This window comes from Trichomycterus rosablanca, chromosome 1 (assembly GCF_030014385.1).
Source record: "Trichomycterus rosablanca isolate fTriRos1 chromosome 1, fTriRos1.hap1, whole genome shotgun sequence".
In the NCBI taxonomy this organism is placed as follows: Eukaryota; Metazoa; Chordata; class Actinopteri; order Siluriformes; family Trichomycteridae; genus Trichomycterus; species Trichomycterus rosablanca.
Genome location: NC_085988.1, coordinates 28909260 through 28925209, shown reverse-complemented (window position 1 = coordinate 28925209; position 15950 = coordinate 28909260). Strand labels below are relative to the sequence as shown.

Sequence of the window (15950 nt, the reverse complement as noted above, 5' to 3'; positions counted from 1 at the left end):
TGTTTTTATTACACAAAGAAAACTTGCATACAACCTCCTTGACTGCAGCGTTTTAAAACATACACACAGACTATACGGAATTTTTTAACATTCATGTGAATAAAATCAATTATAATACAACTGTTAATCTAACTGCGACAACTCGCGAAATATAATCGAGTTTTGGTAAACAGTGTGCACTTTTTAACACAAGGTGGCGCTGGTGTTTGCATACCACTATTTAAAAAAATAAATTGCAAGTTGGTCCGCTTTAAGCAGGTTTAAACAAGAGAAACTTCTAGTTTGAACACTGGGTGTCACTATCACATGAAACCAGTTTAAAACGCTTACCACTATATCCCCCCATAAGTTGAGACTTTCACCTACATTAATGTTTCTGAATGTTCTGGATAGATATGGCATCTCCAAAGAAAGATTTCAGGCACGTTGGGAAAATGAATATCCACGATTTAGAGGGAAGTGTGTATGTTTGTTAGGAAGCAGTTAATGACCGTAAAAAAATGGATTATCGATTAGAATAAGTCTCTGGTAAGCAAAATCTTAGTTTATACAACTGTCAAAGATACCATTAGTCACTTAATAATCAAGTAACCATACAGTACTTGTTTATTACACAGTCCCGTCGTTACATATGTTTTCTACATCTGGCCCCAACAAGAAATGTTTGGACACTCATGCTACTTATAAATTCGCATATTTAATACTTTTATAGATGATAGTAAGGCATATTTCCAGTGTTTGGATTGCATTTACGCTTTATACAAAAATAAATGATCAAATCTATACAGCGGTCAAAAGAACAAGCACTGTTAAGGTTTTCAGCAGCTGAGCAAAAACAAGTGGGAGGTGATTGCAAGAAGGAATAAAATGTTATAATAAAATACTTTTTTTTTAGCAGAATAGTATATGAACATAAGTGAAGTATACTGATGAAGTTAAGAATCCTGAAATATGTTCAAATATGGTTAAAAGCATATGAGATGTTTCACATTTCAGAATAAAATTTATATATGTTAAATTATAAATGACATTTTAATCATTCATACGTTTATTATATTCTTAAATAATATAGTTTTACTTGAAGTCATACATGTATTGTATACATTTTGCATTTGTATTAATTATTATAGGCTTTTTAATTTATGCGTGAAGGTTACTTTATACTTTATTTAAAATTATTTAGTATTACTAGGATATATAACATTCATGATATAATGTAAGCTACGTGTATTGTAAGTATTGTAAGTATGACGTGCAAAAACAATTGAATATGTGACAAAGTAAAATAAACAAAAAATAAAAATGAGGTAACCAATGTTAAAATACGCTTAAAAACTTTCAACTGTGTTTACATATTTGATTGAATGTATATAATTATACAGTATACACGTACTGTATCTGTTAGACACAAAGTCCAGAACAACACATAAGGCTTTTGTGGGGAAATAATTGCTGCATTTGAATAAAAAGCTGCAAGCAGGTTCTAATTTAAAGCCGAATGCATTTTCGTTAAAAGATATTTTATTCGTTATTTCATAGAAAAAAATCAATTGCCACGTCCATTAAAATATTTGTTACCAAATTCTAAGGTAGATTTGAACTGCATTCTGTCGCACTTTAGACGGCGAAATGAGGCATTCATACGAATTATTTTAAAGCAAATAAGCCGCTAATAAACGCGAAACTATTTGGAAAATGCTCAAAAAGAAACGTAAATCCTGATATCCCTATTTGAATGGATGTGTTCCAAATGAAAAAAAAATCTATAATAAAAACCTATTAATAAAAATCTATAATATTTTTAAAGATGCGGTTTTAAATAAAAAGAAATGTATTTATTTTACTAAAAAAAGGTTTAATCGCGAGTAATCATATTTTTTGTTCTCATAACTTGACTAAATTATTAAATCCCACATATAACGAGAAAAAAATTACAAGACAGATTTTCGTGTATAAATAAGTCATATCTTTATTTATTCGACATTCACTCATTGAAAATGTATAAATATAAAGTTAACGGCTGGACACAACAAACATTTCAAACAGGCAGTATTAAATATACATTTAGGTTTGTTCGTTTCTTTTGCTTTTAACAAAACTCTTATATACACATATACAAAAAATGGTCCTCTGAATTTAATAATTGAAGTGGTTATTTCGTCGAAAATAATTAGGAAAAATAAAAGTGACAAAAAGTAGTTTCAAAAGGGCAAAATATGGTCACACGTTAACGCTGACACTGAAATATAAATGAGCGGAGTTAAGAAACTGACTTCTGCAAAGCCACAGTTATAATGGAATTAAAAAATTTCCACATTCATACAAAGAAAGAAAGAAAGAAAGAAAGAAAGAAAGAAAGAAAGAAAGAAAGAAAGAAAGAAAGAAAGAAAGAAAGAAAGAAAGAAAGAAAGAAAGAAAAAGCTCGTTCTCCAACTTCAACAGCTTAGTGTTTTCTTGCTTCATGACAGCAAAAGTAGTCCTCGTGAATGCTGCTTGGTTTAAGTAGTCCCTCGCATTCTCAGAAATGTTGCGGATGTGTATTTAGTTCGTCTGTATTTTAGAGCACTTGGTAGATGGGGTCGTGGGCTGGGCCGGTCTGGTTGCAGGGATTAATAGGAGATGGCACGCTTGTGTCATGCGGAGAGGCCGCACCTCCCTCACACAGTTCGGGCACTGAGAGCGAGGGGGCAGCGGGTGACTCGGTAGAGATCCGCTCCACGATACTGGACAGACAGTCTAAACTGGACACCACTGGGTTCTTATTACTCCGAACGTCCCCTCCTGGAAATAAGCATAAATGAGAAAATTGTTAATATTCCCCTTATAGTGTTTCCTTTATATTTTTGTGAATATTTTACATTTAAGCGTTTCCTTTTTTATTTTAACTGTAAGTGAAAATCGTAATTATAACAAGACTTACCGTTTGGAGTTTCGTTAAAGTACGAGCTGTCATAGCTGTTTCGTCTGTTTGATGAGCGCGGGGGACCATTACAATCCATCTGTAAAAATACACAATTTCTATTTTGATTAATGGTTAATCGACATAATCACAATCCTTTAAATGCAACTATAAATTGTGTCACTATTTTAAAAAGGTCTAAGCGTAACCTAATATACTATAAGTCTAAAATATTAACATATTGCTAAGGAAATCTAAAACCAGTTTTGCTAAGGTCAAGGCGCTATAAGGATTGAGATTGATTTTCTTACCATGCCATCTGAGCAGTTGGATCTAGGACTGGAGGCATCAGAATCACCACTGTATTGCTCCAGAACTGGGTAGTAATTGTCCTCCTGACCTCTGAGCAAGGCTTGGAGAGACTCAATGTAACTGATGGCATTTCTCAGGATCTCCACTTTGGGCAGCCTCTGGTTCGGGTTGGTAGACGTGCACCTCTTCAAGTTCTCGAAAGCATCATTGACCTTGCTCAGACGCCTTCGTTCTCTCATGGTGGCAGCTTTGCGCCGGTCTGCGTTGGTGGTTTTCCTCTTGCATGCTTTGCATGCCCACAGGAGACACCTGCCCGCTTGGTGGTGGCCACTGGGTGCCCTGATGTGTTCGTCCTCCATGTGGCTGTGTTCGTCCTGTTTAAGCAAGCCGACGTGGACAAGCCTTGGATCCAGGTCTTCAAAGAAGTGCATGTCGTTGGTGTTAAAGCAGGGATCGTCGTAGAAATCATCGGCCGTGGGGATGGGGAAGGGAATATCCGAAAGCTCCATCTCTATGTCAAAATGTAATTCAAATATGTGCGTTAAAAAGTGCCGCCCTATGTGATTTTTAAGGCCCCTGTAAATGTTTTAGCCGTTGAAGTAATGTCTCTGCAGGTTGATAATATTCTTATCAAACAAATGAATGCTAAAGACAAGAATTGGGGTTGCTTGTACGCACTGAAATGCGAGCACCCTACCAGGCACTTGTTGCTGAGAGGGGTGACGGACACCTTATATCCTAGTTCGCCATGGAGGGGCGTTTTCTATTAGACTGTTTGACCAATAGTAACGCTGTGTTAGGTTGTATGGGCGGGTTTTTATTTTTGCAGGACAAGAGCTAATGACTGTAAAAACAATGAATTTTACAACTGTCATAAATTCATTTAAGAGTTAAAAACCAAATTTGTCACCAATTTAACACAAAGATGACAGTGAATTTTAAAACGTTTAATTCTTTACGTATAATTCGTTATATACTTGTTGTACATTAGAAATGTTTTATTTTAACCAAACTATGAATGTTTGCACCCAAAATTGCCTAACTATATTGTCTTCTTATATAAAAAGAGTAAAGCTTATTTAAAACCTCTCTCTGATTTCTGAGGAAATCATCTTTTGATTTTGACATTTTTTCTTGTTTTGTAGATACCAAATCTTAAGATAAAAAACTGATGTCATTTATTTATTTATTTTATAATAAAAATGCTAAATTGAATTTAAATTTTAAGTTTACTTTATTATTACTTGTAAATAACTTTATCATTATTTATTTATTTTTTTTGCGTTACAGTTAATCAAATCTCAAGAAAAATAAACTGCTGTTACCGGTCTTCTCTAGCCATATTTATTTTACAAGTGACATATCTTTAAATTACATTAATTATTTAAATAAATTACATAAGTTTTGTTGGTCTTCCTCGGTCATCTTTGTTTTTAAAATAAATGTGCCCAATCAAAAGTTACCAATCCTCTGAAATAGGCATTTTAATGCATTTTCCCCACATTAACCAAAAAGGTTATGAAACAAAAGCTTTCGTACGAATACATTAAACGTAAAAAAAAAAATACTAAACAAACAATTGAGGGAAAAATGCTCAACCAAGGACAGAACAAACTCTTTTTTGTATTTACAAAACGCACTGATTACCAAAATACTAAAACATTTAACATTTTGCCTTTTTCTGTATGTTAAACCTGAAATTGTCTCTTACAGAAGTGATAAACAATGAACTAAAACTGAAGCAAGAGTATGATTTTTTTTATTTTAACGTCAGGTTTTTTTTTCGTGAAGAGAATAGATTTTTTATGTGCCACATAAATGCCATATATTACATAAACACAATTTCGTTTGCCTTCTTGTCACAGTAATTTAACTGATTTAACATCAATACTCGTGGAACTAATGTACACATTTGCATCAAGTACATGTAATGTATCACTTTGTCTTGATAATCTTAGTGCTTTTACGGTTTTTGCTTCTTTGTGAAGCTTTGAAAAGCATTAAATTCAAAAACAAAAAAGTATAATATTTAAACGTCAACGAAGGATACTTAACTTTTGTCAGGAAAACCAAAAATTATATTCTTCTTCTGAGTTGGTGGTTAAACATGCACTTATAAAAACCCAGGTAGTCTAAATTTATTAAATTGTATATCATACTCATACATTTTATTTATTTATTTATCTATCTATCTATCTTTGGGGTACGTTCTAAGAGGGCATTCAGGTCATACAGGCTACTTTTAACATGTACTTTGTTTAGTAATACATTAATCAACTAAATTTAGGAGTTCACTCATAGTAATACATTAATCAACTAAATTTAGGAGTTCACTGAGTTTACACAGAACGCTCAAGGTTCTTTATTTAGTTTCTAACAAAAATAACCCCTGCCGTTAATAGGGATTAACCAACAGAGGGCGAAGATGAGCCAAATAACCTGTAGAAGAGGCTCTGGGTTTGTACACTAAACACGCTGAAAAAGAAAGCCTTCCTTACATTTCTCTGTCAAAAGCCAAAGTTATGATCAGTTTTTCTTTTGTATTGTGTAGTTTTTCGTATTTATACTGACTAACATTCATTTGATGTACACATTTAATTAATTTAAGGCAAAACTTAGAGCTTACAGTTTAAATAAAAGACAACTACAGAGTAAATGTTTACTTTATATACACTTTATTAAATAAATATATGTACACAGTTAAAACTACAAAACACAAAGACAACACACATGACAATTTATTGAACTGTGGTCACCCAAACAGCTCGAAAATGAGCCCAACCACTTCTATGAGTATATGTGTCCCTAAAAAGGTCAGGCTTTACATTTAAAAATGTATGCAAATTCTTACAGCACAATCACTCAAGCTGATAAGGAAAATAATGTCTTGTGAAAATTGTAAATAGAAAAGAGGTGGTGATTCAAAAATATATTTCGATTACTATAAAAACTTACTATAAAAAATAATTTAGTTGTTTTAAAAATAAATTTTAACAAGAAGTGCAGAAAATTTTAAATACACAAAAAGTGCTTCCCAAGCAATTCCAAAAAAAAGTGTTTGCATGAAAGTTTTGCATTCTGTTTACCAAGGCAAATTCTAAAAAGTACAGCTGGTCAGGATCTTTATTGGATTATTTGAACAATTTATTTGACTTATTGAAAGTTCAAGCACTGGTCAGTTCCCCATACAACTGATCAATGAGATACTCTCCATAACCTCCACTGCCTTTATTGGTGCAGCCCACTCTCCGAGCATTGGTCAACAGATCACCTAGCAGTTTGATTTTTGGGACGAGTGGCTGAAGGAAATGGCTCTTAAGGACACTTGCAGAGTGAGCGTCCCCATGCTCACGTGCTAACTCACACAGTTCCACTATGATGTTCATCTCCTCCTTCCACTGACCCAGCAACAACACTAGAGCGGGAAGCAGAGCACACACCTGCTCTGTGCCTGGGCGCTGCATGCATACACACACACACACACACACACATATACATATATTAAAATACAACCACTGTTTATTACTCTTTGGATCTTGTTTAGGAATGGCATTAGCAACATTTGTACATGTACTTTTGGCCAGGCTGGTATTGCTGTATAGTCAACAAAAATAACAACATAAAAATGGTCACATCAGCATGCTGCATTTTCAGTGGTGATAGTGAGCTGTCAACAAAGTATACTGTGACTCAAACTGCATGCTTGCACAGTTGTGTGGAAAAGTGAATGTCATATTTTTGATTTCTTCTGTTACTGATGTTTAAGACTGAATGACAACATAAACAATATAATGACAAATAAACACTTTCTATAATTTGATGTACAGAGTGTGGGTAAACGTCTAAGACTTAGCAATTACTTGAAGACCATTTGTAAACAATAACAATTGTCAACAATGGCAGCTTGACAATGGTGGAGCTTGACTCAGCAAACTTTTGAACACTGGACCAATAACTTAACCACTAAGCGATCACCAAAATCATGGTGGTATAGCATGGATGATCAGATTTGAGTTCATGCCAACTTGGTTGCATGCTGTCACCACAACAAAATATTTTAATATTTTAATATTTGTACCACAGAGCAGGGTTTCCTAACCAGGGGTTACTAAGGGCATTACTAGAAGTCCAGGAGAGAGATGATGCAAATGCTATGAAAAAATATAGTTACAAACAGAAATAAAACACTTTGTTGTGACCTTGTAAGTAAAATGCAATGTGATTATCATTCATTTTAGCACTATGAGCAGCAACGCATTTTCTTGTACTTGCTCAATAGCTTTGTCATAATAAAAATAAGAAAATGATTTAATAATTATTTAAATAAAATATGAAATAACATGCTAGGAAATGTATTCTATTTGATATTTAAGTTTCAATTAACATTATCTTAAAGTTGTACAAAAACGTTAAAAACTGCTCGAGAGGATACAACTTCAACAGATGTGAAGTCCTGCTCCAACCAGAGCTGCATATGCATGGTTACATGGTGTCCCGCATCAAGTAATGCTATATAATTGAGAATACTAACTGAGAATTTACAATAAATTTATATAGCCCGTCTCTTTTAGACAGTCACGTCTCACAGTCTCCATGCATCAGTGGATAACAAGGTGTTCCAAATTGCTGCTGATGGACCCTCACCAGCCTTACTCCGGTTCAATTTTACATGAGTCATAAAACTAAGGAAGAGGAGGAGGTTGAAAAAAAGGTCCAGGCTAAAGTGGCAGCAGAACCAGTGCCATAGCATACATCTGGAACTACAATTAATGCACTGTCCTTCCGCTTTCACATTAATCTCCCCAATTTTCCGGAACTCAGGGAAAATGTATACCCTGACAGGCATTACAGAAGAGATCCCTGCAAAGCCCATGGGGGTTTTAGCCCACTCTCTAACTGACCCCTTCCCCCAAAACCACTGCCCTTCCCTGCCAAGAGCCCCTCTAAAAATTTTAAAGGTAGAGAGGGGGACATGGATGCCTAGGTAATATGATGAGGATGTCTTTCTTGAAATAACTGTAGGCACTAAAATAGCCCCGAATAACTATCAAAACACACTTCCCTACCCCTGTTAATTAAGAAAAGCAAAACTGTTTCTAAGTAATACACAATGAAACCATTTTGGCAACTATGCAATACGTGTTTAACTAAGACATTATAAAGAATTGAGCAGCATTAACACGGGTCATGCTGTAATGAGGTTTTTGAGATCTGAGAAATGTTACCCCAATAACTTTGTTGCAGTATCGTCCCCCACGTTCAGACAGGTAGTGAAGCATGGCTTCAGCCCGTTCCTGCTCCCTCTCAGACTCATGATGTAAATACGCTGCCACACGGGGCAAAGCTAGGTCATCCTGATCAAAGATCTTAGCCTGAAATACACAAGTATACACATTAAGGAGATTTGTTTCTTATAATGTAACATGCATTGATATTTACACTTTTTTAGGAGTCAGGAAGAGTTTCAGCCATGACCTTTGGTTATTTCATAGCTCCATGTTTGGCACATTGACATGTAAAAGCCCATTAAAAGTTTTTTTTAACAGAAAATGCCATTTGTCTTACAGGAGGCTTTCAACGAAATCCGATGAAGCTTGCTTTTTACTGTTGCTGTTTCCAAGACTGTGAAATACATATTTTGTATTACTTGATATGAAACAGAAAAATATTAAAGAATATTTACCACAATTAGTGTGTTGGATGGATATTGTCTTTGTTGTTTGATTGTTAGTTCATAAAAATGCTCTACAGTCTCAATGTCTGTTTATATGCCCTCAGTGCAAAGAGGGCAACTGCACAAACAAACATAGCAAGAAGGGTCCATGGCGATTAGGCCACCAATCCTTTATTGGGGCCTTATATTGGCACTAATTATACCTGCAGTTAATCAGTAGTTCAAATCATTTAAAACATACTCAGTCTTAATTGTAATTAAATTGTAGGCCCAATTTCTATGTAAGTAAATTACTTACTTTCAAAAATTCTTTAAAAAAATCTTGCAGTGTCTATGCTTTAACTAACATGATTTGATGACTAATTAGACATTTTTTACCATTATCCTTTAATAAAAGGTTTAACAATAAATGTAAATTATACAGCTAATAATATTTAAATTTGAACTGTTTAAACAAGAGATCTTATATCCCACAATGTTAAAAGCATTCAATTGCCCAAAATTATGGTATGCTTCAGCATTTCCCCTCACTGTAACTAAGGGGCCATACCATTATCCCTCCTCCACCAAGCTTTACAGTTGGCACAATGCACTCAGGCAGGTAATGTTCTCCTGGCATTCGCCAAACCCAGTCTTGTATATCAGACTGCCTGATATAGAAGCATGATTTACACTCCACAGAACACATTTCCACTGCTCCAGGGTCCAGTGGCGGTGTGCTTTACACATCCAATGCTTGCAATTGTGCTTGGTGAGATAAGGCCATGGAAACCCACACCATAAAGTAGGGCTGGGCGATTTTGCAAAAAAAAAAAAAATCTCGATTATTTTAAAATTATACCCGATTGTCGATTACGATTTTGATTTTTTTTTGTTCTTGTATAATGCAATTAAAATAAGACTCAAATTTCTTTTTTTGCATTGTAATTAAAGGCTGCAGAAGTGCACAAATAGTAACAGCACCACATATAATTATCCTTTTAAGGGACTCAAACTTTATAACAATAACGATATCACAATAATTAACAATAATTAAAACCAATTAGATCTAAATTATCTATTTCCTTATCTATCTATATCTAAGAATAGCTCACAAACAACTTTTATTTTAAATAATGTTCAGCAGAACCTCCTTACATTAGGAAAAAAACTACACAAAGTTCTTTACAGGTTTCTTAAAAGGAACACGAGCCTGTACTGTGCTGTTTCCACCACTGAGTGAGTCTGTATCAGTATCTACACTGGGGGGGCATCAAGTGATCACTCAGCTCAGCTTTGATTTTGTCCTCTTGTGATTTGGGGGGTGGATACAACATTTTAAACATTTAAGGATGTGTAACGTGTAATTTTAGTCCCATAAAACTTTCAAACTGTATTAACCACTATTATGTGTCGTAGAATGATTCGATTCTATTGAACGGCCCTTTAAGCCAAAATAAGGGAACCGATTCGCGCATTTGGGAGTCGTTACATACATACGGCTCTTTAAAAGGAACCGAGACAAAAGATCCGACTCCCTTTCGCAGAATTCACTGCAGCAGTTTTCCAGACGCGATTTTTTTACTCAGTAACGGATGTGATTTAAAATGTAGCGGATTACAATTCTTAGTACAAAACTTACTTAAGTAAAAGTAAAATTACAGGCTGTAAAATCTAAAAAGTACAAGTACACAACGCGCTCATTGGCTCCGTATTTTAATTCAGTTCAGCGGTGTTTGATTCAGTGAATCTTAATTAAACTCTTCTGTTTGTGTCTCGTTTTGCCGATCGTGTTTGCGTCCTTATTACTGAATCTAACCGTTACCGTGTATAATCCTTGTTGTCTTCCGTTTACTGTTTTGGTTTTCGCTGGTTTTGGACTCTACCTGATATTGTACACTGTTTTCGCCCTTTTTATATTAAACTTTCCCTGATATATATTCCGCGAGCGTCTGGTCAGTTTCTGCTTCGTGACATGTTGGTATTTCAATTAAAATATAAAGTATGTAAACAATCGCGATTGTCACATTCTAACATCGGATGAAAACGTTCATTCGAATTAACCGAATTAATCGTGAAAATCGCCCAGCCCTACCATAAAGCCCCCAGCAGACAGTTTTTTGTGCTGACGTTAATGCCAGATAAGGTTTGGAACTCTGCAGTTATTGAGTTAACAGAGTACTATGCGCCTCAGCACTCGCAACCTTCCTCTTTAAAACAATCATTTTCTTCACAAATGTGTGTAAAGGCAGTCTGCATAACTAGGTGCTTGATTTTATACACCTGTGGCAATGGGACTGAATTACACACCTGAATTCAGTGATTAGGAGGTGTGTCACAATGTGTTTGTCCATACAATAATCAGCCATAACATTAAAACCACCTCCTTGTTTCTACACTCACTGTCCATTTCATCAGCTTCACTTCCTTACCATATAGAAACACTATGTAGTTCTACAATTACTGACTGTAGTCCATCTGTTTCTCTGCATACTTTTTTTTGCCTGCTTTCACCCTTTACTTCAATGGTCAGGACCACCAGAGGACCACCACTGAGCAGGTATTATTTAGGTGGTGGATCATTCTTAGCATAGCAGTGACAATGACATGGTGGTGGTGTGTTAGTGTGTGTTGTACTGCAGCGCTGCTGGAGTTTTTAAAAACCGTGTCCACTCACTGTCCACTCTATTAGACACTCCTACCTAGTTGGTCCACCTTGTAGATGTAAAGTTGCAGACGATCGCTCATCTATTGCTGCTGTTTGAGTTGGTCATCTTCTAGACCTTTATCAGTGGTCACAGGACGCTGCCCACGGTGCACTGTTGGCTTGATATATTTTTGGTTGGTGGACTATTCTGAGTGAGGTGTTTAAAAACTCCATCAGCGCTGCTGTGTCTGATCCACTCATACCAGCACAACACACACTAACACACCACCACCATGTCAGTGTCACTGCAGTGCTAAGAATGACCCACCACCCAAATAATACCTACTCTGTAGTGGTCCTGGGAGAGTCCTGACCATTGAAGAACAGAGTGAAAGGAGGCTAACAAAGCATGCAGAGAAACAGATAGACTACAGTCAGTAATTGAAAAAGTGCTTCTATATGGTCAGTGAAGCCGATAAAATGGACAATGTGTGTAGAAACAAGGGGTTGGTTTTAATGTTATGGCTGATTGGTGTATATTGTATTAGAAACATTATTTTAAGGTAATATGAGTAAAAGGATTGTTTTTATGAAAAAATACAGCTCTTAGATTATTACATTTAGTGTTTATATTAAAATCATTTGATATTTTTGTTAAAGATGTTTTCATGGGGATGACATTTAAAGTCATTTGATAAATGCTATTTTAAATGGTCAATTAGTTTGTTAAAAAATGTAATTAAATATTTATGTATAGTTTAATATTACGTATATTTGCTTTTGTATAGAATGTGAATGTGTGGACATGGTTTGCAACTATTAAAATGGGCCACATGGCTGGACTTGGATTAGTTGTTGATTTAAATCACTGTCATCACAATGACACTCATCTGATCGCTTCAAGCTGTCCAACACAGCAGATCCAGGTAAACCGATACTTGCTTGAAAGTAAACTCACAACAAAAGCATCTGATTATTTGTAACCTAGTACATATAGGTTAAACTATCTATAGAGCAGAGGGATGCTACATGTGTACTACGAGTATCTGGTTTGTTGTTTATGGTTACTGTGTGCACTCTTACCAGCGCTTGCAGACGGTACGAGAACTCCATAATCGCAGTAGAAACTCCACATAAACCTTCCTCCACGATGCCAGGCAGATTTTGCTTCACTTTACTACCCATTAAAGAACAATGGGTTTTACAGACTGGAACAATGGTTTTTAATTTCTTGTTACGTGGTTCAGACATGTCTGAAGCCAGAACAGACCAGATCGAACCGTTACTTTATTAATGGAGCTGTCTTACCGTACCGCTAGCCGTATTTACTGTTATGCGCACAGTGGCAGAAATATGTAAAGTATACAAAAATAATAATAATAAAAAATTTAAATAAAACAATATCCAACTGTCTGCACACAAGTGTGAAATTATTTCCAGTTCAACCGCTCAAGTTCATCCGGTGCTACGGGCCGCCGCAAGAGTGATGCATTTCCTATGTGTTCCTCACACACGTTATACCGAAGATGTTCTCAAAATGTGCTTGTAAAACACATTGTAACCAAGTGCATAAAATATATTTTATAATGGCGTGGATACAAATATATTTACTTTTAATTGCTTAAAATATTTGTAACGTACGTCAAAATATTAAAAGATACAGATGTGGCCAAAATGTGTCTAAATTAAAGTTACTTTAGTAAACACAAAATGGCATGGACAAACATATTGGTGCAACTAACTTAATATTTTTTTAGCACAACATTTGATTGCCATTAAGCATTTTTTTGTAACGCTGAATAAGATTTCTGCATTACTTTGCTTCCACTTGCAAGTTTTAGGTCTTTTCAGACGTGTTCTATATGATTTGTATCAAGAGTCATACCAGTTTACTTCAGAATAGTCTGCTATTTTTAACTTATCCATTCTTGGGTGCTTTTTGATATGTGTTTCAGATAATTATCCTAGTAGTAGACCCATAACCTATAACTAAGTATACATGTAAGTATACACCGTATACACCATACACATATATACCATATACACCATACATCTGTTTACTATGTTTTATATATACAGTGTATCACAAAAGTGAGTACACCCCTCACATTTCTGCAGATATTTAAGTATATCTATTCATGGGACAACACTGACAAAATGACACTTTGACACAATGAAAAGTAGTCTGTGTGCAGCTTATATAACAGTGTAAATTTATTCTTCCCTCAAAATAACTCAATATACAGCCATTAATGTCTAAACCACCGGCAACAAAAGTGAGTACACCCCTAAGAGACTACACCCCTAAATGTCCAAATTGAGCACTGCTTGTCATTTTCCCTCCAAAATTTCATGTGATTTGTTAGTGTTACTAGGTCTCAGGTGTGCATAGGGAGCAGGTGTGTTCAATTTAGTAGTACAGCTCTCACACTCTCTCATACTGGTCACTGAAAGTTCCAACATGGCACCTCATGGCAAAGAACTCTCTGAGGATCTTAAAAGACGAATTGTTGCGCTACATGAAGATGGCCAAGGCTACAAGAACATTGCCAACACCCTGAAACTGAGCTGCAGCACAGTGGTCAAGATCATCCAGCGTTTTAAAAGAGCAGGGTCCACTCAGAACAGACCTCGCGTTGGTCGTCCAAAGAAGCTGAGTGCACGTGCTCAGCGTCACATCCAACTGCTGTCTTTGAAAGATAGGCGCAGGAGTGCTGTCAGCATTGCTGCAGAGATTGAAAAGGTGGGGGGTCAGCCTGTCAGTGCTCAGACCATACGCCGCACACTACATCAAATTGGTCTGCATGGCTGTCACCCCAGAAGGAAGCCTCTTCTGAAGTCTCTACACAAGAAAGCCCACAAACAGTTTGCTGAAGACATGTCAACAAAGGACATGGATTACTGGAACCATGTTCTATGGTCTGATGAGACCAAGATTAATTTGTTTGGTTCAGATGGTCTCAAGCATGTGTGGCGGCAATCAGGTGAGGAGTACAAAGATAAGTGTGTCATGCCTACAGTCAAGCATGGTGGTGGGAATGCCATGGTCTGGGGCTGCATGAGTGCAGCAGGTGTTGGGGAGTTACATTTCATTGAGGGACACATGAACTCCAATATGTACTGTGAAATACTGAAGCAGAGCATGATCCCCTCCCTCCAGAAACTGGGTCGCAGGGCAGTGTTCCAGCATGATAATGACCCCAAACACACCTCTAAGACGACCACTGCTTTATTGAAGAGGCTGAGGGTAAAGGTGATGGACTGGCCAAGCATGTCTCCAGACCTAAACCCAATCGAACATCTTTGGGGCATCCTCAAGCGGAAGGTGGAGAAGCGCAAAGTCTCGAATATCCGCCAGCTCCGTGATGTCGTCATGGAGGAGTGGAAAAGCATTCCAGTGGGAACCTGTGAAGCTCTGGTAAACTCCATGCCCAGGAGAGTTAAGGCAGTTCTGGGAAATAATGGTGGCCACACAAAATATTGACACTTCAGGAACTTTCACCAAGGGGTGTACTCACTTTTGTTGCCGGTGGTTTAGACATTAATGGCTGTATATTGAGTTATTTTGAGGGATGAATAAATTTACACTGTTATATAAGCTGCACACAGACTACTTTTCATTGTGTCAAAGTGTCATTTTGTCAGTGTTGTCCCATGAAAAGATATTCTTAAATATCTGCAGAAATGTGAGGGGTGTACTCACTTTTGTGATACACTGTACATTCCTCTATTATGTCCATAGCACCTTAAATCTGTATCAATTTAATCTGCATAGCACCTTAATCTGCACCTTAATCTGCATATTTTGTCTTTAGCTATATATCTGGTTTATAGTACATTCAATAATATATTCACCTGTATATCTTGTTCATACCACTGCCCATATCCTGTAAATAAAGTATATCGTAGATACCGTTTATCCTGCACTTGCTGCTTATTGCACTTCTGGTTAGATGCTAAACTGCATTTCGTTGCCTTGTACTTGTACATGTGTAATGACAATAAAGTTGAATCTAATCTAATCTAATCTAAGGCACAGATTTCTGACTCAAGGTTCAGTTCCAAAAATGCCAAAATGCCTTCTGTCTTAATTGTGCCCTGCACAGGTTAAACTCACTTAATATCTGAGGCAGCAAAGCAACCCCAAAACACTACTGAACCTCCTCCATGTTTTAAAGCTTACCAAACAGCTACAATTTTGCACGTTCTCCCAGAAAGACTGTAGTTTATTAACGTGCTTTTTGGCAAATTCTAACTTGACCCTTTAGTATTGTACTTGTTGAAGAGGAGTCTTCAGTAAGAATCTTCAGTTAGACACAGATGAATCATGCAAATTGAAATTGTTTTACATTTACCTTTTCGGCATTTAGCAGTCATTTTATCCAAAGCGACTCACAGTTGTGACAATATACAATCTATGCAATTGAGGGTTAAATGCC

At 36.2% G+C, this 15950-nt stretch overlaps 2 protein-coding genes across 2 annotated transcripts; both read right to left on the bottom strand.

Annotated features, from left to right (window-relative positions):
• Positions 1-2424: 2424 nt before the first annotated feature.
• Positions 2425-3732, bottom strand: myod1 (myogenic differentiation 1). The gene is made up of 3 exons (XM_063001467.1): positions 3211-3732; positions 2921-2999; positions 2425-2781 (listed from the first exon to the last, which is right to left on the bottom strand). Exons 1-3 carry the CDS (start codon positions 3718-3720, stop codon positions 2558-2560), a joined length of 813 nt encoding a protein of 270 aa, XP_062857537.1. The 5' UTR covers positions 3721-3732; the 3' UTR covers positions 2425-2557.
• A 2137-nt stretch (positions 3733-5869) lies between these two features.
• Positions 5870-12834, bottom strand: zgc:172145 (Ferritin light chain, oocyte isoform-like). The gene is made up of 3 exons (XM_063001479.1): positions 12595-12834; positions 8437-8583; positions 5870-6669 (listed from the first exon to the last, which is right to left on the bottom strand). Exons 1-3 carry the CDS (start codon positions 12760-12762, stop codon positions 6376-6378), a joined length of 609 nt encoding a protein of 202 aa, XP_062857549.1. The 5' UTR covers positions 12763-12834; the 3' UTR covers positions 5870-6375.
• Positions 12835-15950: the final 3116 nt, after the last annotated feature.